This window comes from Streptopelia decaocto (genome assembly GCF_964273445.1).
Source record: "Streptopelia decaocto genome assembly, chromosome: 13".
In the NCBI taxonomy this organism is placed as follows: Eukaryota; Metazoa; Chordata; class Aves; order Columbiformes; family Columbidae; genus Streptopelia; species Streptopelia decaocto.
Genome location: NC_138668.1, coordinates 3,299,413 through 3,325,890, shown reverse-complemented (window position 1 = coordinate 3,325,890; position 26,478 = coordinate 3,299,413). Strand labels below are relative to the sequence as shown.

Here is a 26,478-nt window from a genome sequence, read left to right as displayed (position 1 = left end):
CTTAAGGAGGGAACTGTTATAATGGGGTTATCTAAAACAAACATTTAAAAATATTTCTCATTATAGTCCGAAATGCACATTTCAGTGAGTGCTTTCTTGCTCCCTGCAGAGTTCTGCTAACAGTAATTTCTCTTTGTTTCCTTTCAAAGAACAGCCAAATCCCCACATTAGCACCGATCTGAGAAAATGGCTAAAAAGATGTCAGGGAGCTGTTGTCCCTGTTCCTGTCCCCGTCTCTCCATGCTCGTACTCCAAAAAATCTCATTTAAGCCAGAAGTCTGAATGTATTTTCAGCCCAACAAAATTACCTGAATGAATGTGCCATGTTTATTGCATTATTATTGAAAAGATTTTGATGAAAAAAAGAGTGACACTTTTTTGATCATCTTCATTGGGAGTAATAAACAGAAGCCTCTCACACTGATATTAACCTTCATTTAATACAGAAAAGGTAATGAAACTAAAAGTAACTTCAACATCTGAAAAAAAACACCCTAAAATTGTTTAAGAGTTGCACTAAGTGTCTGTAAAACCCCACCAGCAGGAATGTTCCCACCACACCGATGTGTTGGGTCCTTCAACACCAAACTGTGCTTGGGAGTCCCTGAGCTCATGGGAAGCCCTGGAGGCAGCTGCAAAAAGCAGCTCGTCTGATCATCTTTCAGGGTCAATACCTTATTCTTTTGGGAAAAAAACGAGAACGGATTACTGAAGTTGCAAATTCTGTATCTCTCCTTCAGTCCAATCCTAACCTGATTTGTTTATTGCTTTCAATTGCAGTGCTCTACTCTTTTTTTAGAGCATGATTGAACTTCAATAGGAATTTATAATTGCACTCTCAAAATTGTCTTCAGTAGAAACTGTCTACATGGAGCTTCAGAGCACAATTCTACAAGTTCTTTTCCTCTTCATCAGCTGCAGAGAAAGAAGAAATGAGGGACTCTGGTTTTGCCAAATGCTCAGACCCTGACCAATGGAATAGTGCTGAGTGATACCAGGTAGGGATCCAGCCCTAAAAAATACAAACAGCCTTAAGTTTGGGCTGTTGTCGACACTTGTATCATTGAAAGAAAGCAGTGTTAAAAGGCTGGATGAAATAAGACACATATTTTGGTAATCTGAACTTACTATCATCCTTGGTTCTTTCTATAACTGCAGGAGAGCTGGGGACTCCATCTCCGATACGAGTGAACGCCAAGATCTGGATCTCGTAGAGCACGTATTTCCGCAAGCCAGACAGCAGGCAAGACTGTGTGTGGTTACCTCGTACCATTTGGCTCTTTGGTTCAGAGTCTAAATCTCTTGCTTTGAACAGTATCTGTGGAAATAACACACACGAAATACAAAAAGAAAAGATTGTTATGTAAGGACTGAAAAAAGGAGCACTTTTAGATTCCTCTTTTTCACATAAAATGAGATTATATTCACCAGTCGTCCCTTTAAAAACCAGCTCACTTCCTGTATCTTCTCCAGCTGATTTATAAATAAATAACTAATGCAAAAAGATACCCAGGTAATGCATTGAAATGAAGGAAACACGAAGCTGCGGTTGCACACCTTGTAACCCAGGATGAGGCCGTTCTGGTCGGACTCGGGGACTGCGGTCCAGGTCAGCAGGATCTGGGTTGAGCTCACGGCTTCAGCAGAGACGTTCTCAGGAGGAGCAGAGGGAACTGGAATCACATGCCACAGCCAAAAGCAGAAATATAATAGGTAAGACAAACGAGATTATGTTTCTCCATCCTCCCTACCCGCTTGGGATTGTTCCAGGGCCCCATTGAAGAGTACACAAATCCAAAAGGACTGGAATAGGTTCTAGATGATCCCTTCTTCTTTTGTCTTCTTTATCTTTCAGCCTGCTTCACAATTCCTTGCCAGTTCCTCTCAAAAATCACAATGTTTGCAAAGAGCTAAACAATTAATAATAAGCAGTGTCTACAGATAGAGAGTAAATAGATATGTATACATTTCAGGTTCTATATATTTGCAGTAATTAGAATCAAGTTTAAATTGCTGGACTTCTCCAGAAGTCTATCTCCTGGTATTTCTTTCCCATACGTTTTATTTCCCTACGCCTAAAGCTAGAAATCTTTATGAATGGGAGTTTATCTTATGGTACAGCCTGTTCAAACAAGAAGTTTTACGCCACCCTGGGTTGCTATATTATCTGAAAGGAAATTATAGGATCTTGTCTAGAGTTAGCAATAATTCCAACCGCTGGGCTGTGGTTCTGTAAGAAGTTGTTTAACCTCTAAGCTTTTTGATTATGTGATAGCGCTCGACATTCGCAATACATCAATTATAGACGGATACATTAACACAAGGTGTATTTTCAGGGACTGATACAGTGTGAGTGAAAGATATGCCTATTTCACTTATGTTGCAAAATTGGCTTTTAGGAAACTAGAAACATCATTAGAACTGATGGCACAGGAACACTGTAATTTGCTCTGACTCGAGAGAAAAGCAAACTTGCATTTTTTTTCTCATGCCATTAAAATTAACCGCTGCCGAACAGCCACACAACTGCAAGCTTTTGTAGGCAAGCTTAATAGCGGCCACGTTACACAGCCAGAATTTGAGGCTATTTTTAAGAGTTCACATTTTATGCTGCCCTTTTGCATTTTTTTTTTCCCTGTGGCATTTCCAACATCTGAAGGGTACAATCTTTTCTAAAGCACGATACATCTGTCAGGCCCCAAGAGAACATTTCACCGAGTTACGTTACACAAGCACTTATGGATGGTAAAACTTGATTAGGTCCTGAATATATCACAGAAAGGAGCACAAGGCTCTGCCAAAGTGATGCTTCCCCGACTGTCCGAATGAAAGAACAGCTCTGCTGGTTTGAAGGCGAGCTCCCCAAGCTCCCAGCAACACGAACGAGATAATGAGTATGACACCAGAATTAATATAAATTGAAAAGAAAATGCACCGCCCCCCACCCTTGTGCACTCAAGGTTAACCGCGCAGATAGTAATTTCTGAAACAATTTCGCTGTTACCAATTATTTGGGACATGAGAAGCAGAGCACCATCACACAACACTGCAGACGACTCAAATCTCATTTTTTTTCCCCTCCAACGCTGAAGTGCTTTTTTTTTAAAAAAAAAAAAAAAATCTCCTAGATTTATCCCCCACAAGGATATAATTATGTTAAAGGAAAATAGATTGCCAGGAGCCACGAATGTCTTTGGATAGCTGCCATAACTTTATCGGTAGATCTTCACAAAGAGCTACTCCCACATGAATCACTTCTGGAGAGAGAAAGGGTGGAGGTGGGTCGCAGGAAACCAGAGCGCGTAGAGGAAAGAAGCCCTTTCCAGCCACCTTTGTTTTTTATTTGATCTGGTTTGAAACCTTTCAAGAGAGGAAAAAAGTTTCTTTATTTTACAAATATTTATTTTGCTCTTTGATCCGCAGCCACGAGACTGCGGGTTCACAATGGAGACAATGGGCTCGCTTAAGATACATTAGCCCAGACTCCTCTTAATTCCCATGGACAGCCAGGGCAGCCGCATGTCCCCTCTCACTGGAAAGGACTCTAAGCCAAATGCCTAAATCGTAACAATTCTTGCGTTCACCGAGTGCACTTTAATTCTCCAGTTCTCATATTAGCGTTCAGAATTTTATTCTAATACGGATCTATGAATTCGCGACCTGCAAGTGGTATTATGGATCTTGCTGTTACCAGTCTTTTATCAACTAACAGACTTTGATCAACCTTTTAAAAATGAATTTAAGTGTAACCTGCTTTTCAACGACCTCTCTCCTCTCTCAGGACATCCAGAGAGTCGAAGAAATTATAGTTTGCTACGACTAATTAGTGGCTTGAGCGAGGCATCAAGACCCCTCTTTCCACTGCAACTTCCCTTCTCTAATGCTGGTTTCCTCAACTCTTGCACTAAAGACTTTGCTGTAAGCTCCAAAGCCGAGTTCTCATTAGTGACCCACAAGAACAGCACAGAAGCCAAACAACAGTGTCCAAAAAAAAAAATCTCAGAGCTTTAACAAAACGAACCGGAAATACCAAAACTAAATGATGAGCTGATCAGCTGCACGGGTACTTTAGAAGATCAAACGTAGGAAATTATAGACTTAGTGGCACTCTGCACCGCAACTTCAACAGGAACTCAGGTTTTTAACGTTATCTGTGTTGGCATCTAAGATCATGCATCCTCTTTCTATATCTGACATAGCCATAAGCAGTAAATGATGCTGGTTTATGTCTCTAACTGGGCCCGAGCAGATTTTAATAAGCTAGCCTGTATTCTGGCTTTCTAAGAAAGCCTGAGAGTGGGATGCAGTGGTTCTCTCCACTTTTGAGCTCATTTAAGCTGGAAATCCATCACTGGTGTTTGGAAGTAAAAATTAAGCTGCCATACTGTACATCTGGCGTCAATTAAGAAGTGCGAATTAAGAGCAAGGTTCATGGCAAAAGTAGCAGAGCTGCAGCACGCAACCATTTTGCCTATAAAATTAGATACCGCAGGCCAAATTCTCAGCTTGTATAAACTGATAAATCCCACAGTGACATTGGACCACATCTGAATTATCAAGCGATGCTTTATCACACCGTAGTAACTGCCTCATGAAGGTCAGCCTCTGAAACACAGAGAGATTGATCCCTGCCACAGATATGTGACCAGGCTTGTACAGCAGCTGATACACGTTCATGCAGCTGAATATTAGGAGTCCAAAATATTAAGGCACCAGGTTAGCTGTATTTGAGATGAATAGTCTGAAAATAAGAGGGTTTATATCTAAAAGGAAGCAGCCCTGTCAAGGTTGCTCTAATACACCAGAGGTCTTGGAGTTTTCTTGCTTTCTCTATATTGTACCTACTATCATTTTCAATTTATGGAGTGGAAACTGAGCTCGTTACTCTGTAGTTATTTTACACAGTTAAATTTAATGAGTTATTTAATTTCTAACATTATTAAACTGGTTTTTGGATTGATAAAACCTGTCCTGTTTAAAAATCCTAATTCATCCCCCTCCACCTTCAGCTGCTTGAAACCTCATACAGGATTTTCATTTTAGGGTTTCCCAAATGTGTTCTAAGTCTGCGCTACCAAACCCCACAGCATTATTTATTCTCTCATAGTTTCTTTGGTTTCAAGACGTTTTATATTCAAGAGCTTCAGAAAGTGGAGAGTAGCTATAAAGGCATGCTCCTTTATTGTCAGCGTGTGCGCTCGGCTATTAGCGATACGATCACACATCCTAGAATAAAGATAAGTGCTCGAGTACGGCTTTATTTTTAATGAAGATTTTGGACTCTAGTGGCCATACTGTCATTAGAGACAACGAGTTCTGACTTCTTATGCTCCTTGGACAGTGTAAAACCAAGAAGCCACCATTGGATCCTGGCCAGGCCACCTCTGGCCAGCTGTGAGGGATGTTTGCAACCTGCAGCACCCAGCAAAACCCACTTCCCTAAGCCTCTGCATCTACAAAATGCAAGAAGAAACATTCAGGACACTGGTCTTCAAAGGACATTGAAAACCTATGTGATAAATAGAATTTCTCTCTTAGTTCAGAAGACAGACATAAAAACGCCTTGACCTCTCTCTCTGGCTTTAGATACCTTTTATTTGCATTTTAACGCCGTTTGACTGGGCATACAGGTTAAGTGTAGATTCCCTGAAGATCTCTCACACAGCTTGCCGCTATGTCAGCTGCTCTTCTGTATTCTAAATTTAAGAAGATACAGCCAAAAGTCTGAGCCATGACTTGTTCTATTCAAGAAATCAGATGTTAGTATCAAAGAAAATACATGAAAAAAAAACACCACCACAAATGAGTCCTTATGGCCTAGATCACAGCTTTGTGTTATTTTGATCGCAGTTTCTGTGTGCCTCCTACAATCAGTTTCAAGTCAACCTTCTTTTAATATTGCGAGAGAAAATGCCAAATACACATGTAACCTCTGATCTTTAGATGCTGAGCAAGAGTACTATAATCCTAAGGTTTTATGAAATCACTTAATCTTAGTATTTACTACATTTCAAAAGAAGCGTTTGAAGAGCGGCAGAAAGGAAAAAGCGGGAAATGCGGTATCTTTTTATTATGATACGAAACATTTCAAAACTATTTTGTCTGGGTCACGCTATCTCTAACTCCAGCAAAAGCACGCCTAGTTTAAAATACCGCTGGCAAGAGCTTTCCAATCACTGATTCCTAAAAAGCGACACTTTAATGGAGGGGGATGACTTCGTTTGGGTTGTTCCTCGGCTGGTTTGAAGGACGGATGTCCGAACCAGCACACCGAGCCCTGCCGTGTCCAGCACGTCCCTGCTTCCCACCAACTAATGTTGCATGTGCACAGACATGCATATATATGTGTGTGAGTGTATGGTGTGCATAGGATTAAACTCTAAAATATTTGTAATGAAAAAAATCAGAAAAAATAATAAAATACATTAGTGTGGAATCTTGCATAACTACAGGTCACAAAGAGCTTCTATTATTAAACCTTTAAGCCATATATGTTATCCATTCTGTTATTCACCTGCATTACAAATTTTAATTTATCAGGTGCATGTAGGGTCGGTTTGGAAATGAGTTTGGTGGAACTTCACAGCTAGAGAGCAGGTTTTCAAGATCCGTCTTTCCCGTTGTTGCTGTGCTAACAATAATGTACTGTTGCCTGAGATTGAGAGTTTGCTTCTGATATTTGAAGTCTCTATGCTAGTACACACAAATCAGTTAGACAGTACAGTGCTTGTGCTCTAGGTCTATACACGGGTTATGTCTATATGTAGGTTATGTCTACATAGCTTTGTACACACAAGTTTAGATGGCAGCTCTGAAAACGTGCCATCAAAACCTCCAATAATGATTTGGGTACGGGTAATCAGCTGTCTAAAAAAAACTTGTGCCCTTTGAGAAATATTTGGTGCTTGAAATTACATTTCAGACAACCACAACTATCGGAAAATCTGCCCCAGCCTAGAAGGAGACAAGGAGAGGGGGAGAATGTGGGGCAATGGGGTTCCAGGGAAGGAGTAGAACCCTGAGAGACCTGCTCAGCCAGAGCAGCCGTACGCACTTTTCTCCGTGTGTTGTCTGTACTGCTGCCAAACAGGGGCAGGAATAGGGCGAGGTTGTTTTGTTTGCTTTAAATATATAACCTGCAGGTTTATATGCAAGAAAACAGGGTAGGAATAAAATAAATAACTCCTTCAAATGCCTATATGTCTTTTTGCCTTCAGTGCATCTCGAGATTGTTTCTTTCTTTCTTTCATTTTAGATTTAATGGATCAACAAGCAAAAAGAAATAAAACACAACACCAACACAAACCAAACAACAAAAAAGAAAACTGAATAAAGGGCAGAAAACGCTGACGTTCTTGGATGCGTCCTTCACAGCAGACTTGGTGCTTTGACTCACCCGACTCCCGCGTGCGACCTCTCACGCCGTCGCTCCACGGTCCTGCCCCGATGGCGTTGAAAGCCTGGATCTGCAGCTCATACTCTGTCCACTCCTCCAGGTCTTCGATCGTGTATTCCCTTTCCAATCGGTCGTTAATCACCTTCGTCAAGGAGAGAGACGGCAGATCCACACGCCAGAACTTTATCCTGTACCCCACGGACTCGGGATTGCCGTTGTACTGCGTGTCGGGGAGGGGCTGGTGAACGACACAAAGAAAAGCACAATATTCCTACACAGAACACATCGTGCAATCTATATACTATGGCCGTTTGAACTCATATAACACCATAGGAAGGCAAAACAGATCAAGAGTTTGATTTTACGTTTTGTTCATGTTTCACAATCTCTGTATTTCTGTGTTGGTTGAAATTTTCCTTTCATTTTTACGTTAATTTTGAACCAAATATGCTCACAGAACTATGCCATTTGCTGTGGGTGTATCAACAGAGATTATATGAACACAATGTATTTCAGAGCTTTGTGATTAATTATGGAAATGAATGATAAATTAGTGAAGCATGTGACAAATTCATTTATCGCACAGTTTTTACATTTTTACTGACTCTCTGCCTACTCATTTATCAGCAGAGATTTATTCTAGTATTCTAACTCCCCAAGCAATTTCAGATATTATAATATGAAATAATTAGCCTACTTCACGAAGTTTAGAGTTTTCCCCCATAAAACTAACTACACGATGCCACGGATCGCTGATATTCAGTTCTGAATCACTGGGAAAGTTTGATATATATTAACATTTCACAGCTTAGAAGACTGTATCCCACAGGCAAGCAGGGCTAGAAATGTGACCCTGGTTCTGTAGGTAGGAAGGAATTCCCAGCTCCCAAGGGGACACAGATTCACCTGCAGGTCTTGGAAAAAAAGAGATTAAATGCTTTCAAAAACTGACATTATTAAGCATGAAAAAGGTATATCGGGCCATTTTGAGCTGTGGTTGTTGCTCCTCCTGAACCCTGTGCAGTTTGACTCATGAAAAACAGGCTCCCAGGTAGCACAGCAAGGAAATACAAACTTTAAAATGTTTTCAAGTCTCTTAAAACAACCCTGAGTTGATTTTGATGGAAGACACGTAGGTCTGGATATAGTACCAAAGGTTTAACAACGTGGGCATGTTCTTCACATGGTAAAGCCATGAATGAGGTACGTGGGTCCTATCAAGCGAACTGCAATGGCTTTTCTATGGAGAATGAAGTGACACCTTCAAGTTTGATGTTTTGGTCTTTCAAGGCTCAGAATTCAGCAAAGTTTCCCATTGAGAAACTGGAATTATTCCTTTCCGATGGGAAAAAAATCTGCTTCTTTCTAGCCTGATTTTCATTTCCAGCTGTAATGAGTTTATGCATGGAAAAGCTAACATTTGGGCAAAAGGAAACCTGTGCTTCATCAACTTCACACCACAGTAACCCCAGTGGAAAATTCTGCCTAACAGGGGAGAAGAAAAACCATTCTGGAGCAGGTTAATTGCCAAGTAAATCCCAATGCAGCAACTCTGCAGGTAACTGAGACAGTCAAAGGGGCACAACAATGTCATCTATCACTGCATCTTTGCAATTAATAATTTCTTTCTACATTTTATCACATACCTCCTCATAAATACAATGTTCCTACAGGAATGTGATGTGCAAACTTTGCTGCCTTTGAACTGCAGCTGTTCAGTATCTGTAGGATGATTGCAAATGGCTGGTGCGTACCTTCTGGGGATGGTTTTGTACAAAGCAAACAACTGAGCCCTAGGAAACTGCAAATTGGCTCAAGTATTATATCCCTGTCCCAATTGTTGACCCAGACTGTGGAACTAGAGAATCTCAAAAGCCAAGGTTTTACACATAGGCATATATTCCCCAGATGAAGTGGCAGAAATAGTGGCAGAAGGCAATTCAAGTGATTAATAAGGCACTTAAGGTGGGTCTTAGATTTCTGACTATTCTGGAGAAGGAAATAATTTAATTTTGTCCTTATTCCTTATGGGAAAGGAAAGGAAGGGGATGGGGAAGGGGATGGGGAAGGGGATGGGGAAGGGGATGGGGAAGGGGATGGGGAAGGGGATGGGGAAGGGGATGGGGAAGGGGATGGGGAAGGGGATGGGGAAGGGGATGGGGAAGGGGATGGGGAAGGGGATGGGGAAGGGGATGGGGAAGGGGATGGGGAAGGGGATGGGGAAGGGGATGGGGATGGGGATGGGGATGGGGAAGGGGATGGGGAAGGGGATGGGGAAGGGGATGGGGAAGGGGATGGGGAAGGGGATGGGGATGGGGGAGGGAATGGGCATGGGGAAGGGGATGGGGAAGGGGAAGGGGATGGGGAAGGGGATGGGGAAGGGGATGGGGAAGGGGATGGGGAAGGGGATGGGGAAGGGGATGGGGAAGGGGAAGGGGATGGGGAAGGGGAAGGGGATGGGGAAGGGGAAGGGGATGGGGAAGGGGAAGGGGATGGGGAAGGGGATGGGGAAGGGGATGGGGAAGGGGATGGGGAAGGGGATGGGGAAGGGGATGGGGAAGGGGAAGGGGAAGGGGAAGGGGAAGGGGAAGGGGATGGGGATGGGGAAGGGGATGGGGAAGGGGATGGGGAAGGGGATGGGGTTTTCCTGAGTGCTGGCCTGACCCCTTGGGGAAGCAGCTGCATCCCGAGCCCCCCGCTCACCACCCATCGCAGCCACAGGCTGGTCTCGCTGGCCGTGCGCACGGTGACGCTCCCGGGAGCAACATCTGGCGGAGCCTGGAGCGTCTGGATGACACGGGAGGGCTGGCTCAGCGGGCTGGGACCCACCACGTTCACCTGCCGCATCCGGAACCTGGAGCGGGGGAAAGACATGGTGCACACGGTAACAGCTCAGCGAATGGTACCTCCCTTCTCAGAACAGGAAAAAGATGGAAAAACACAAATTATGCCTTTCTAGATGTTCCACAAAGGTTGTTGCATGCAGGTCCCCTCTGTATTCACTGCTGAATGCTTTATGGTAACTGCTTTCAGATCCTCTCAGGTATTAAAAAAATGAAAATGAGATTAGCTTAGGGTCTATTAGAAACTGAGGTATTTGTGTGAGAAATTTATGTTAATTATACCAAGCCTGATGAGCTTATACGAGCAGTAAGTGATTTTCTCTTGCGATGATCGTACAATACATTCAGAAAGGTATTAAAATATCAAACTTCAGATAGGCTCATTCCCTGTCAATATAAAAAAATATACTAGCGATAACATTTCCCCTCAATTACTTGTTGAAAGGAGCTGATTTATCCCTGTGCTGCAATTTCAGCCTTCCTGCACGAGAAAGATTAAGTTATTTAATATGGATATGCATCTTTAAAAAATACCCTGTCTGCTTGAAACCATCTCTTCTACAATAGAAATCCCTACTGGGTCACAAAAGATTTACAGAAATCTTTTTTTTTCACAAAGCACAAAATAATTAAGACGTGCTGTACATTTCAAATACTCTCACCCATCACAAGCAATTAGAGGTATCCAGCACTTCCACATAAATACATGACCTGTTCATACTAAACACCTAATTTTTGGACCTAATGGCTGAGCTTGTGAAAAGGGTGAGCTAGTCAACATAGCAGAGTTTATTTATCTGCTCTGATCTCCCTAGAAAATGCATTAAAGGAGACATATTAAACAAATACTGTCCTCGATTTCACTCTCAAACATTGGCATAAAATACAGAAAAGAAGCTGGCTGCTAAAGATGGGTCTGATAATTAGCTCTCATGATGCATTTCCTCAGTGGGCAATGACTGAAGCTGACCAGCGGGCCACGCAGCCATTTGGCAACAACTCTCTAGGTTTCAAAAAATATATATAAAATTGCTCTACAGTGAAACAAAACAAAAAGAAATCGCATATCTCTGCATGCATGAGAGATAAACAAGGCAAGACTCAAGGAGCTGCTTCAGTGTACAAGATATGATGATAAAATTCAGAGGACTGGAAGTGTGAAAAATCCCAGCCTAACTGGGATCAGCCCAGAATTTAATGGGTACAAGAGAGAAATGAGATGTTGCAGAAAACAAATAAGAAGTCTAACAACAGAAAAAAACCCCAAACAACCACGCCAAATTCCTCATATGCTTCCTCATTATTTTTTATCCTAAAGACATTTCTCTACACACGTATTAGGTGTGCAAGTGCTTCTTATTTTGCGCGGATGCTGAACGTTGACTGCGGTATGACCTGCACTTCATTATTCACCTCTGCCTTGTCAGCTCTAAGGATCCACCTTATGAAGAGAACAAGATGATCTCAATCTGAAGATAATTTCCCTAAACCTCTGCACTAGAAGTCTCAGCTCCAACATTTTGAAAGAGTTTTTAGTCAAATGTTTTGCTCTTAGGAACGAGGTGTGAAACACTCCAGTGGGGAATTTGTGAGAAATTCAGTACGTTCCTAGGCTCCTAAGGGAAGAAAATTAGCAAAATTATCATACCAGCACTGAATTAGATGTAAATTCTGGGAGCTTTACTTGGATGCTCACAACAGCACCTGGGTGAGCTAACAGGCCCTCCAGCCAGAGCAAATGGACAAGCTTTAGTGAGCCGATTTAACACTTGCCACGATATCTCCTTTCAACCAGATTTTACACTAACAAGCTATTTAATGAAAGAATTTTTCATTCAGATTGAGTACTTCAAATTCTCATATGTTGTCTATACTAAAGGAACGCATCGCTTGAATTGAATTGATTTAAAAAAAGATCAATCTCATTTAACTGGGGTTTACCCATAATGTAGATTCACTTCAATCAGTTTAGGCATTGCACATATTTATTAAGCTTAACTTGGTAAACTCTTATAAACAAAGGTTTCATCTGACTGATGTTACCGAATTAAGGCAAATCAATAAAACGATGTTTAAACTGATGTAAATATGTAATTACAAGTTTGCAGCAGTTGAACTACAATCGATTTGTCAGTGACGGATGTCACCCTGTTGCACCCTTCAGACGAGGGAAGTCACAGGATTGCAGTCACTCATAAAAGTATTTCGCTCTCCACTTGGATTACCTTTCCAATGTTGTGAACTGCATTGTATGTAAATTACAATTAACAATATCAGACGAGCAATTTTAAGTATAAACTATGAAAACAGTGAACCTTTTCCCTTTTGTTCAGATTATAGAACACAGCCAGCTGCTTCTGATTAGGAAAGCTGTTCCGAACTGCTATTTACTCAATTTTTTTGCATGCTACAGCTAATTGCCTGCTGTTCTTACCTGTAATGAGTGTAAGGAGTAAGGTTTGGTACCTCCAGCATCTGAGCGTCAGGTTCATTCTCCACCTCACGAAGACTCACCCACTCTTCTTCATCACCCAGTACACCAACCTGTACATGGGAGAGGCAAGAAGGAATACAAAGAAGACTATCTAGATATAAAAATCATTATATATATATAACCTCTTTTGCAAGGTGTGTCATCTCAGAAGTGGAGGGGCAAATGCTTTTAAATACATATTATCCAGCTAATATTCATTTTTACATGACAAGGCACTAGTTACGTGTAAAGGGACAACCCAGCCAAGTTAGCCAAGCTTCTTTGTACCTGTTGGACTTCACTGGGATCCTCTGATAAGATCTATTCCAGAAAAACACCATGCGAGTGCTAATACCCTGTTCAATCTCACCGCTACAATACAAAAGTATCAAATAGTAATATACCAAAATGAAAAATAGCCTTGATAATAACTTGCAGGAACTGACGCATACAAGTCTCAATGAAGGCAAAATGCCACAGAAATGAAGAAATTGAAACAAGAAAAAAGTCCAAGAACAAGAGTGTTTTAACCTCATCTGCTGGTCCGCACTTAGACCAGGCTTTTTCACATGCAATGCTTTGTATTAATTAATCACGTTGCCCAACGTAGCCCCTCAGCTATGGCAGTGTCAGAAGGGCCAAAATGGTGATGAGAACTGAGAGCACTACTTTCCACACAGCTCACTATTTGGCAGCCCCATAGCCCCCCAAGACTCACTATTTGGCAGCCCCATAGCCCCCCAAGGCTCACTATTTGGCAGCCCCATTTCCCCCCAAGGCTCACTATTTGGCAGCCCCATTGCCCCCCAAGGCTCACTATTTGGCAGCCCCATTGCCCCCTAAGGCTCACTATTTGGCAGCCCTATAGCCCCCAAGGCTCACTATTTGGCAGCCCCATAGCCCCCCAAGCCTCACTATTTGGCAGCCCCATTGCCCCCCAAGGCTCACTATTTGGCAGTCCCATTGCCCCCAAGGCTCACTATTTGGCAGCCCCATTGCCCCCCCCCGCTAAGGCTCACTATTTGGCAGCCCCATTACCCCCAAGGCTCACTATTTGGCAGCCCCATTACCCCCAAGGCTCACTATTTGGCAGCCCCATAGCCCCCCAAGGCTCACAAAATGAAGATAAATTGGGACTTAAAAGGCATGACAGAAGGCCAGAGCGTGACCTGGGGCCTAGAGGATGGCAGCATGGGCAGGCAGGGCTGTGGGCCTCGGAGCTGGAGAACGAGAACAGGAGACAGAAGAGAGGTGGTAGATGGCTGGGCTTCACTTTTGAGGTTCACAAGTGCAGAAACACAGGGGATCTCAGACAAGACTTCCCAATGGAATTCCCTAGCACCACGCACTTTTACTCTGGTGCTTCAACCCTATCACAACAGGCAGCACCTGCGGTTCCATTCCCGCACCCTGCCCTGGTACCCACAATCAGGGGCTGAGAGATACTAGAGAGAACACAGGCAGCTACTCCCTTTAGTATCTATTTACAGACTTAATATCCAGGAAGATGCCTAATCCTTTTTTAACCTACTGACACTATCTACTCCCGCAGAACGCTGTGGCAACAAATTCCAGAGGCTCACGACCCACTGTGTAAAGAGCTATTTTCTTTAATCTCTTTTAAACAGATCCCTTATGAGTTCTGTATACTTAGTTACAGCCACAGAACTGTCAAAGCACTTGACAGGCAACATAGTCCAAAGTATGTAGCATATCCCGAGTACTTTAAATAGAAAATTAGGTTTCATTCACTCTTTTTTTTTCCCTTCAGGAGAAACAGCCTGATTTATTTATAGATGTTTTAGTTCTTTGCTCACCCAGGAGTTGAAATGCTGCTTATTTATGTTTGTGCATGAAGCAATGACACAAGGAAAATTAGGCCAAAGAAGTAAGTTCTGCATTGCACTGTGAAAAGAAGCCTCTGTGATCTTCCTAGCAGAGGGCTGCGTCCGTGCAGGTCTTGATGGGCCTTTCTGGCCTGTTGGTTATCATCAAGGACACTACCACACACCACACAACCTATAAAATAGATGTCAGTGAAGATTATGGGCCTTTTAAAATTCCCAGTCCCAACCGAGCATCATAAATTTTAGTGAAGTCCATGGATGCAGAAGCTTAAAGGAAGCAAGTTGAGACAGGTCTGCATGGTTAAACAGAACAGCGCCAAACTGAACCCACGGAACAGAGAGATGACAAAAAGAAGTGTTGTTTGAAAGCTACATGAACAAAGAAAATATGAGAAGGTTGATTCAGTCAAGCAAACAGAACACTTTTTACTAAAAGAGTTTTTGATTAATGCTGTAGGAAGATTGTAGTAAATGCTTATTTTGCAAAACTCCTTGCTCTTAACAGCATCACCTCAAAGTGCTGCAGTAATTGTATAGCAACAATCCACAGTGCTTCGGAGGCTGCAAATAATCTCCAGTGGTGAGTTAGTCATCTTTTTGTATTCTCAGAACAGTAAGAGCTTTTTAAACTATTACTTGCATAGCAAAAAAAAAAGCCCACAGGTTTCAGTCATTATGCAACAGCAGGCAGGACATTAATACGCATTAAGGACCACATGGTTCAGACCCAGAGGCCCACGGGACTGTGAACAATTGACATTGACTCGAGCTTGAGAGGTGTCCCCGGCCTGTTTTGCAGCTCGACATTGACTGGCTGGCTGCAAAGGTGGAAATATTAAGGATCTTTTAGTGATTGAGAAGCAGCAAAAGCCGCTACGTGCCAGGGCTGCCGCAAGTCCTTCGGGAGCTGTCCCAGGAGATGGCCGTCTGGTGCTGAGCGCTCTCCCTGCCGGGAACCACGGGCGCAGCCCACGAGGAAACAGCCGATGCCAACCAAGCCCGGAATTCCAGTTGTTCCCAAGCCCAGGAACCAGCTGGCAAACAGGTGGTCACGACCTGTACTGGGAGGTGAGGACCCCGGGCAACGCAGCAGCACAGACTGTCCCGATTAACTGCTTTTAGACTAATTTTCTGCCAAAAGGTAGCGACGGAGAGGCAGAAAAAAATCAACCACGAGCATAGTTCTGTGATTCAGCCAAAGATTTTAAGAAAAACAGATTGGGAACTTGCTTTAGATATAATAATACCTTGTAATGCTCCCAGGATTTGGTGCCAGCATTTGGGAACCTAACTCAAAAGGTTACATCTTCTGCTGAAATCAGTAGTGTATTTTAATAGAGTGCTGCTTCTGTGGCCAATTTTTCCAAAGTAAGAGGACTGAAGGATGAACATCTGTAGGGCAGCTTGGTGAACAGCCTGGGACTTCTGCATGACCTCTGATTTGTGCGGCCGAGCAATTGCAGGCCAATGTTACTCAAAACAAGCTTCATTTATTTAGCAATAATCTCAGAAAGGAGTCTCGGAAAAGACTCTTCAGCGATGGACTTCTGTATTTTTAACTTCCGCGAGATCTATAGTAGATTCCAAGTTTCATGCTCTTGAAGGAAAAGGAAATTATTTTTGCTGAAACACTCTGATGTCAGATCAGAAGAAACGTATCGGTTTCAAGAATCAGAGTACAAAGGGATTCCCACGGGGCAAAAAGAACTATGGGCGCAGTAAGGATAAAAGAGTCCTTTGAGGGCCAAGAGAGTCCACTATGAGCCGCTCTGCATTAAATTAATTTGGAGGGTTCCTTCTTGTAACTGATTTTTGGCTAACAGCGTATGCAAACCTCAGAAAGGGATTACGTTTGTTGACAGATGCGCACATATTCACGTGTGCGTTGGTTTAGGAGGCAGATGAGAACACCAACTGCTTTTCTGTTACCAGCGGCATAAAAACTCCATAAGAAACGCACTCGGCATCACAACAGTTCCCCCTACAATAGGACCCAGGAGGCCCCAGGATTGCCACAATAAAAACACCTATGTCCACTGAGACACTGCAAATAATTCTTGATAACGATCAGCGATCACGGGTTAGCGCACATTCATTCCCATCTCGCAGCTGTTCCCAAGGCATTACTTTCAATAAAAGGGCATATTCATTTATTATAACAGAAATAAGGTAGTATAAAACAATATTGGAAGTGATGTCAGAACCCCTTATTTCTCTATGCGTTAGTTTTTCCACTTCTATAAAGGAAAACGTTACTTTTTTTATAAAGTGACTTAACATTTTCTGATGAAGGCACCATATAAGCAAAGCTGCCGAATTTTGACTTAAAAGATACTTCAACCATAAATAATTAAAATTTTGAACGAAAAATCGTGCGCTGTGACATTTTGTGTAAGACGGTAACGCTTTCAAAATTGTGAGCAGTTATGAAGTACTAACTGTAGAAAAGGAAAACACACCGTTTCTGTGCATTACTGAGGTGCCCTGTGTCCTACTATAGTTCAAGATATGTCAGAGTTTTCATTATAGAAGTCCATAAGTCACACATTCGAAATCGCTTTGGGAGAAATTCGGTTCACAGGATGTCAGCCTGGGTGCAATTTTTTTCCTTACAAAATCCTTAAATCGATTCAGCCATTTTTGATTTAAAGATTGGTAAAGGCATAAAATTGTCAGAGTTTCAGACACTTTATTTACCAGGCCTGAAGTAAAAACGACACCAAGAGAATCACCTTGTACGATGGATGAATCCGATCTGGATCACTGACTTAACCCACAAAACCAGATAAATTTGTGGTTAAAGTTACAACGTCTTTCCCAACTCACAGCTTTACAAGCGAATACAGCGATAACACTTGAAAGGTTTTACTACTTTGAAACTCCCTTTTTGAATCCTGCTACCGCTCACCATGACATTCATACAAAACCTCTCTAAAAAGAGCAGAAAGGCTGAAAGGGAAGAACCAAACCAAGCTCAGCAGAAGTTGGCCCTGCTTTTCTAATGAGCTACTGCAAATCTTGATGCTGTGGACCGAGCACGTACCAAGGCACAGTTATCATGCCAACATTTACATACTTCTCCCGACAAAACCCCACAAAAAATTCAACACGAGAAAAACAAGGTGAAACTGGATTGTAGCACGGGGAGAGTGCGAGCACGAACCCAAGTGCACAACAGCAGGGATCCGGTGCCATTCTTGGTTCCAAATTGCTGGGAAAAATGTTGACAAGATACATTCTAACTGCGTCTGAGAGTAAAGGATGATTGAAAGGATTTACTGAAACACTTTGGGGATGAACTCGTTACCTGTGTGTGCCAATGCCAAAAGACAGTTACTGCTGGTCAGCAGAACCTTTATATTACACTAGGCCCTCTTCTCTTTAGATTAGACTGTATGTAATGGAAAAACAATGTTAGAAACATTTTCCCTCAATGGCACTGGCACTTATTTGTAGTTCTCTGTTTGGAAATCTGGTTTCCTCCAGTCCTCTGTGTCTAGATGGAAAGACGGCAAAGAAACAGCCTAGTGATTTTTAAGAAATGCCTTCAGAAGTACAGAATGTAGCTTCACTGGAAAAACACTAAAATGGGATTTTTAACGCTTGATATTTCAGTGTCTACCGACACTAAAATCTTAAAGACCCGATTCTCCTCTCATGTTCATTGACATAATTGAGAGTTAGTTCCACAGTGGCTCCCGTGAATTTACATCCCAGCGCACAAAGCAGAAGCCAAGGCCAGATGTACACATTTTCACATCAACTGGAATTCCCAGCTGTGTTTTTCATCCAAATTGTTCATGAAGTCTCAGACTTCAAAAATGGCACTTAGCCAAAATGGAATACTTGAAACATTGCCTACACCTGCCCTTATCAAGGAAGCATTGTGCCCCATAAAGGAACAAAGAAGAAAAACATGTTGGTGGCAGTTTGTGAGCGTGAATATAAAATAGCTGACGTTTGTCTGTAAGGACACAGGCATTTAGATTAAAGGGTGTATTTCCAGTAGAAATGGAAGATGCAATATGTAAGGGATGTTCAATGCAAAGCCATCACCCAGCTGTAGTGAGGGGGATGCCATATGAGGTCTTTGTAAACCACAACATATTTTCCCCCAAGCTATTAGCTGTTTTCAGCTCCTTCCCCAAATGGAGCAAATACTCCTGGATCCAGGATCTATCAGAACCACCAACCCCTTGACTTTTCCAGCAACGCATAAGACGTTGAGGAGGGTTTGTGAACAAGAGAGATCCTCTGTTCCCTCCCTGCACACCGAGGACGCTTCGACTGCTGTTTGTACCTGGAGCTCTTCAAGGATGCAGATGAACTTCGTGGTAATTATCACTGCATTTCTAAAGCATTCCAATTTATTTCATTTCAGCACCACTCTGTAACTCATGTAACGCAAGAATTATCAAATTCTTAGCTATATCAGTTCGGGGCTCCAGCACAAAATCACTTCTCAAAATGTGCCAAGCCATAGAATTTCAGTGTTTAATTCTATAATGTAAGCGATAGAAAATGAACCAACTTGCTCACATTATCAAGCGAAGTGATTGTATCAACACGTCTAAGTCCTGACGGTGATTTAAGAAGTCCAACATTTGGTCTTAAAACCAGACTATATTATTTATAAAGATCTGTGGGTGGAAAGGAAGAAGCAAAGCTCATCTGTCAGGAGAACAAATGGGGAATATATAACTCCTCCAAGGCACAATGACAGCAGAAAGAGGGATATTGTTTAAAGCTGATGAAGAGGAGAATTCATCCTATTCACATCTAGAGGCCTGGATAGGAAACTTCAGTATATTCCATTACAAGATAGAAAAATACACTTAGTCTCATGAATAATGGTTTCTTTACTGCTCAGTGCAATTCTTCTTCTTCTGACTCTATGAGATCATAATTCCAGGTTTGCATCTGGTTCAAAAACACACCTGACAGAATCTAAACACAGGTTTCAAACCCTTTTTTAAATAAATGGATGGACCTAAGCTCTGCTGTATATTTTGCTTATGATGCATCTGGTGTTCTTCTGAATTTAAGCAAAGCTGCTTTAAAAAATCCACACAAATTATTTAAAGGATAAGTATTCTCACATATATATATATATTTTGTTCCTGTGAACAGAAGTTATAGCATTCGTATGACCCCTTTCTCACTGGCTATCACACAGACATTTCTTAGCTAAGCCTCTCGGGCTCCCTTGCATTCCAGCCCTTCCAGGACACCCCGAACAGGCCATTTACTGAAGAGCTTCCATCCAAAGTTAAACAAAAACTGTAATCCCAACAGCAATTCACGACTCAGACCCTTTTTAACCATTCACAAACCTCACTAGGAGCTTTTTGTCGGGGACATACCTGGCCTTCCACTATCCACTTGGAGATGGAGGTTTTGCCGTCGTAGCCGGGGCGGAACTGGAGCGTGGCAGAGCGAGGACTGATGTTGGAAATCACCAGGTTGGATGGAGCACCTGGAAGTTCTGAAGAAATAAGAATATAAATGAGAGGTGGAAACGCTCTTCATCCAGCATCCACTAACACAGGCTGACGTTCAATGTTTCAGCATATAAAATACCCTCGTAACAATTAGAGCAAATAGCTGTGGTTTTTTCTTCCTTTTTGGTAGAGTATTACATACAACATTACTATTTTCGTTGCTCTGGGCATGCCCCATGTTTTTAAAGATCATAAGAGAAAAGAAAGGGTTCATCTAAAGCATTACAGTTATTATTTTGGAGAAGTTGCACAACAAAGGATGGTGGCTCAATGGTGAAGACACTTCCCAGCATCAGATCTGCCAGTCACTTGCCAGGTCACCTATTTCCAATCCATTTCTGTTGCTCCAGAATGAAATGACAATATTTTTTACTTACTTTTTAGACTACATACAACTTTAATATATTAAGAACAGAAAAAGGCTCAAATTCTGCGGTAGTGTATGGGGAAGATTTTGTGATTCTTATATTGACCTATAATAAATGTGTTTTAGAGGGCATTTCTGATGCTTGAATAAAGATAAAGAGGGTGACCTTCTACGAGGAAAAATCGGCAGCCCCAATCGGATCTTTGCCTCACATCAGTCAAGCCTACAGCCACATTTACATGTTTAATATTATCTGAATTATCAACAAAAGCAAGCCCAGGAAACAGATTAAATATAGATTGTTTGGAATGAATTCCCAATGGTACCTGCACTGGTAAGTCATGTAAATTATTATTATAATCAGTAATCATTCATAAGGTTGTACTACGTGCAAATGCAATAGGCAAAAAATGGGTAGCTTTTTGGTGAATATTTCAAGTAGGCACAAATACACAATATTTCTTGATTCTTACTTCACATTTGTGGGAACTATGATCGATAAACTAACCCTGACCAAGTAGGGTAATGCTGTTATCTAGCTAACAACAGCGAGCATGGCATTGATCTAGTCTACAGCTTGCCGCAGTTACCTATGATTAGGGAAAAGCGAACATACTTTAAGACACACAGAAAAGTTAAAACATACTGGAAAAGGGAATTACTCTCAGTGGTGCACACTAACAGCTCAACTCTGGAAAATTCTACTTGTATAACCTATAATTAACTGAAACTGCTAGTTTGAGCTAAGAATTGGCTTTTTAGTTTGCTTTCTGTACCGGATGAGGAACAGCGCAGACTTTTAAATACAAATTGGGAAAAGCTAAACTCATAGGTGCCCAATGGTAACTCTGACAATGCAGCACAGGACTACACGCTCCCACATCTTTCTCAGCCTACAACTCCCAAATCTTGTAAATAAGATTTTAGTTTCCTTGTACAAGTGTCCTCTCATAGGTGACAAAAGCTGTGCTGCTTATAAATGGAAAAACCTTTCCCTTTTAACAGTATCCAGACTCTATTTTTTCCCCCAAAGCAACACTTCTTAAATTGATTCTGGCTTCATTCTTATGTTACTTCGTAAATGTCAAGAGATTGTGTATTGTATCCACTTTATTACTTTGTTCATTCCTTCTGCCATCCCTACAGGTTCTTTTGTATGTGTATCAAACAGCCTCAACTTTCTGGTAAGGTCAAATTGCGAGTGTGTTCATGTTAACGTTTTAATCTGTTCTAAAAATTACATTTAAATTACGTGGTAAAGACTTCCAAAGCTTTACAAATCAACCCGAACCAGAGTAATTTGTGATCTTCGGGACGTAGAAACACGAAGAACCAGCGCATTTTAATCTGTTTCGTGCGGTTTCACCAACCTGGGGGCACGCCAGAGGAGATGGTGGAGGAGGTGACCCAGCCGCTCCCTTTGGCGGTCACGGCCGCCACCTCGATGGTGTAGGTGGTGAGGGACGCCAGCCCCGTGATCTTGTACTCCAGCGTCGTGTTGGGCAGCGCGCGGGCAAGACGAGACTCGTTCCTGCCGTACACCTCCCAGGAGATCTGGTACCCTGAGGAACAACCACACGCAAGTCAGGGGGCCAGAGCAGAGCTGGGGGTCTAGTTTTCCTCCTAAAGAACAGCTCTACAATAGCCCAGAGACCGGGAAATTCCTGCACCTGCAAGATTTGCTTGCGGTCAATGGTGGTTTGACTTGTTTCTTACTCTACTCCATTCTTGTCACCTTTATAAGCAGAAAAACAAAGTTGAAGTAAAAACTGGCTAAAATCACACAGAATCACAGAATCGACTGGGTTGGAAAAGAACTCAGAGATCATCGAGTCCAACCCTTGGTCCAGCTCCAGTCCATTTACTAGATCATGGCACTAAGTGCCATGTCCAACCTCCAGGGACGGCGAGTCCACCACCTCCCTGGGCAGCCATTCCAATCCTGACCACTCTCTCTGCACAGAATTGCTTTCTAATATCCAGCCTAAATTTCCCCCGGCAGAGTTGAAGCCCATGGCCCCTTGTCCTATGGCTGATGCCTGGGGGAAGAGCCCAATCCCCACCTGGCTAGAACTGCCCTTCAGGTAGTTCTAGAGAGTGCTGAGCTCACCTCTAAGCCTCCTCTTCTCTAGACTAAACAAGCCCAGCTCCCTCAGCCTTTCCCCAAGTATTCTTCTAATATTTTTGTTACCAATAAGCAATTGATGTCAGTACCCCATGGGGTATAATCTGCCCATCAGATTACAGATGGGGGAGGACAAGGAGTCTCAACAGTCTCTTTTTTCTATGATGATAAAGTGCTTGCTATGGAATAGCTAGCAAAGCTGGGGATAATCTCATAGAAGGGCGGACTTCCATTATTTAAACTCTGCAAACAGGAAGAAATACTGGAAAATCTTCTCACCAGCTGGAATATCTAATTAAACAAAATGTGCTTAGTCGGGCTATTCCCTTACCGGGCTGAAGTAACTTTCACTGCTGTATATCTAGAAATACTTACAAATTTGACAATAATAATCAGGCAGGAACATTGTGGGAATCTTCCAGGAACTGTAAAACCTCTACTCCCCACTGCTCGTTCCTCGCACAAATCCTTTCGCTGGGTGAATCATTATCCTTTCTTTCAAACCCACAGCGCAGCCAATGCATTGTCCAAATCCACACTCACCCTGACCTCCGTATTATTCTTCTATCATAACCAGGCTTCCCTTTTCACGACTTTTATAACCGTTTACCTTCCAAGAACTTTTGAAACTTTCTACTGTCTGATTCGCTCAATTTTACCTCCAAATCTGCTTGTCCTCCTCCTGCCCAGTCCCACTTTAATCTCGTTTGAACCCATTTGAACCTCACTGTGCCAGTCCCCCAGAGAGCGTGTCTGAAAAGTTTGCTTGATTGCAGCTTCCTTTGTGATTTGACTCGGGGCGGGGGGGAGGGAAATACACATAGTTCTTGAATGCCTGTGAAATGGAAGTGAATGAAAAGGACTAACAGAAAGAAACCCCACTGAGTGAACTATGCACGAGGCAAGCTGGCTAGAGAAACTCCCTACTGGGTTCATGTTCCCATCAGCTAAGATGAGGAATTGAGACCAGTTGGAGGGCTTGAGGTTTTCTTCTCTTTTTCGTTTTTTTTTTAGGAAAAAAACATGTTAAGCTGATTAACATACACAAATTGACTTAGCAAGTACCTTATGGCATTAATCAACAAGGAAACGTCATCTCATGAACTAAAGGCGTGGTGAGGCAAAATATTTCTGCAAGAGTTTGAGAGGTGTGAGATGTTGTCATTCCTCCGTTGCCAGCAGTGAGAGAAATTCATATCAACCTAATTTTGCAGGGAAATGGGCTTGGAGCAGTCACATAGTCGCTAATTCTGTTTCAGGTGATGGGGCAGTGATAGAGGTGATACACCTGAACCACTTGACTGACCATGCACTAGGAAGGGGAAAAACCCCTGAATGAGCATCTGGAACCAGCTTTAAGTAAGTCTCTGAATGGGAATTAAGTCAGTAATTTACCAATATCTCAGAGACACTGCGGCACATTTTGATGCTCTATGAAAAGGTTTAAGAATTGTTTACCAGTGATCAGAGTTTATGTAGCACAGGCAAGACTATAATCTGTATGAAGATTTTGACAAAATTTAAGTATTTTATTGCCTTTATTAATAAAGAGGGCAAACAGAAAGGTGTGGGATGACTGTCCGCTCTATTTGCTGCTCAGCGAAGAAGCATGAAGGAGTTAGAACAACCATCACAAACACCCTTTTCTTTCAAAATCCACGGGTGCTGGAATGAGGAGTCCAAGGAAGGTGCAATTGTGCATCTCCCCACTTCCCAACAGAGACCACAAACGCAGCGGCCGTGTCCCCCGCCAGCAGAAGGTCCATGTGCAGCTTGGATGGAGCAGAGGCTGCGCAAGGGCCACGTCGTGGCTCATCTGTCTGCCCAGGAGCCGCGGCCGACCCCGCGACGCCTGCTTTGAACCCTACACATGGGCTGGCGGGGGAATCGAGGAGTATCACCTCAGAATCAAATAGAAACACAATTTAAAAGGGTTGCTCGAAGCAATGAATAACCAAAAATAAGCAGGGGACTTTTAATGTTCTCCCTATCCATTTGTTGCTTACAAATAGGAAGTTTCACCCACCATGCAACAGGCAATCTTGAGCAACTGAGATACCTTCTCTCCCATCTATATAAGCTTTGGATATACATCAAATGTTGGTGATTATTTTTTGAACATTTTATGTTTTCTCCCTCGTGACTACAGGGATGAGATGCAGCTTTCCCACCCATTAGGCACATAGTCTGTATATATTTATTTACCAAAAAAAGTTATTCCCCGGGAAAAATATCCCAGGTTCACATGCAAATTGAAGAAAAGGCACAGAGGCAGCATTTACTGTTGAATATTTCAGTCCCAAAAGTATAGTTAAATTCTAGTCATATAAAGAAATGCAAACAGAAAACACATACATACATACTGAGCAGACACGACGCCGAATGTAATCATGCATCACAAAAATAGATGAAAAAACGCCGAGGGAAAGCAACGACATCCACCGTACCCCCGAGTAGCACTTAAGCCACAATGACTGACAGATGGACAGAACTTTAGGACATGTGGTTGGTAAAAATGTGCTGTTTTACAGACGTGATCACTGCCAGAAATGTGCAGGGGGAGCGTCCGGCCGGGTTGAGTGTTTCCTCTGGCTTCGGTGTGAGAGTAGGAAAAGGTGCACAGAGCCTCCCCGTGCGCTTTGGCACCGCGTCCTCCCTGCAAAATGCTGCCTAACGGAAACTAATGACCAGAGGAGTTTCAGAAATAATTTTCCGTTGATCTGGAGTAAATTCTCTACAAGAGAGCAGTATACCCAATCACAAACTGTCCGTCTGCATCCAGGCCCTCATAAATCAATGTTTACAGAGAGAACGAGGAAGATACTGAAATTCGCAGCAAGAGTAATGGGCAATTTCCCAGAGCTGGCTGGCTCCGGGCAGCCCCCGCCGGGCTCTCCCCCTCCCAGCTCTGCTGCACGGAACAACCATGTCCAGTAAAGATATCAATGAGCAGAAATGATGAATAATTGCCACCCCAAGCACTCAGATCTCCAAGCAGCCCTCCAGAAACCTTTGAGGTACTCAGGGCATGAACAATTTTGCTAGTCTTTTCTTCTAGCCCAAATGCAATTTGCATCATTACGGACATTTCTTTTTCCTTATAAGCTTCACTGGGCTTTTTTACACTGGTGTTTCTTCATGAGCAATAGAGCTTCTTGAGTTAATCCTTTCTGAAACAATTTGCCCCAAATATAACACGGTCCATCATCTTGCTCCACTGCGTTTCGGCCCATTCTGGGAAGCAGCAGCTTGTTTCTAGCGAAGCAATTCTGCAACGCTGAGCATAGTGCTGCTAAGTCTTGCTTAACAAGGATGAGTCTTACATCATCTTGCTTAGATAGCTAGACTTGGATTTAGGTACCTAAATTTAAGCACTCGGGCTTGACGGCTTTGGCCATCTTCACTGAATCAATACTGCTCCGCTTTCAGAAGTCATTAGTTTCTGTTCTCCATCCACTTAAACCAATGCATATTTCAGGAAGGTTACTATGGTATAAAGGCATAAGATGATCTGCATAAGGACTCCTCAGATACTATAGACAGCACAGAAGACACGTGTACAAATGGCTCATGTTATAGACATACAGGGAAAACACTGACAACTCCTATCAAAACAATTAGACCTGTCAAAGTTAAAATGCTTCAGAAAATTAAACTGACAGAACGTTACAATGTTCAGGGGCTAGAAAGTCTGATTTTCAACTCCTAAAATGTACTTTGTTTTTACAAATTCTAATACATCAAAAAACCCTAAACAATTTAATGTCAATGCTCCTAAACCAAAATATTTTGATCCATGTGAAATGAGCTTCTCCCTTTCCAACTATGATTTTTAGCTCCAGTAATTTAAAATTTCAGAGCTTGCTTGCACTTCAAAACCCTGAAAACCTTTGTTAAATGGAACGTCCACCCTGTGCAGCTGTAAT

The 26,478-nt window shown here is 42.4% G+C and overlaps 1 protein-coding gene across 1 annotated transcript in view; it reads right to left on the bottom strand.

Moving 5' to 3' along the window:
- Positions 1 to 26,478, bottom strand: part of SDK1 (sidekick cell adhesion molecule 1) — a 373,777-nt gene that overhangs the window by 73,110 nt on the left and 274,189 nt on the right. Inside the window, exons 21-27 of the mRNA XM_082064834.1 lie at positions 21,798 to 21,989; positions 19,923 to 20,044; positions 12,674 to 12,783; positions 10,100 to 10,250; positions 7,397 to 7,634; positions 1,558 to 1,673; positions 1,129 to 1,318 (exon numbers count right to left, since the gene is read on the bottom strand). Of these exons, the coding sequence (XP_081920960.1) occupies positions 1,129 to 1,318; positions 1,558 to 1,673; positions 7,397 to 7,634; positions 10,100 to 10,250; positions 12,674 to 12,783; positions 19,923 to 20,044; positions 21,798 to 21,989 (1,119 nt within the window). The remainder of the gene's footprint in view (positions 1 to 1,128; positions 1,319 to 1,557; positions 1,674 to 7,396; positions 7,635 to 10,099; positions 10,251 to 12,673; positions 12,784 to 19,922; positions 20,045 to 21,797; positions 21,990 to 26,478) is intronic.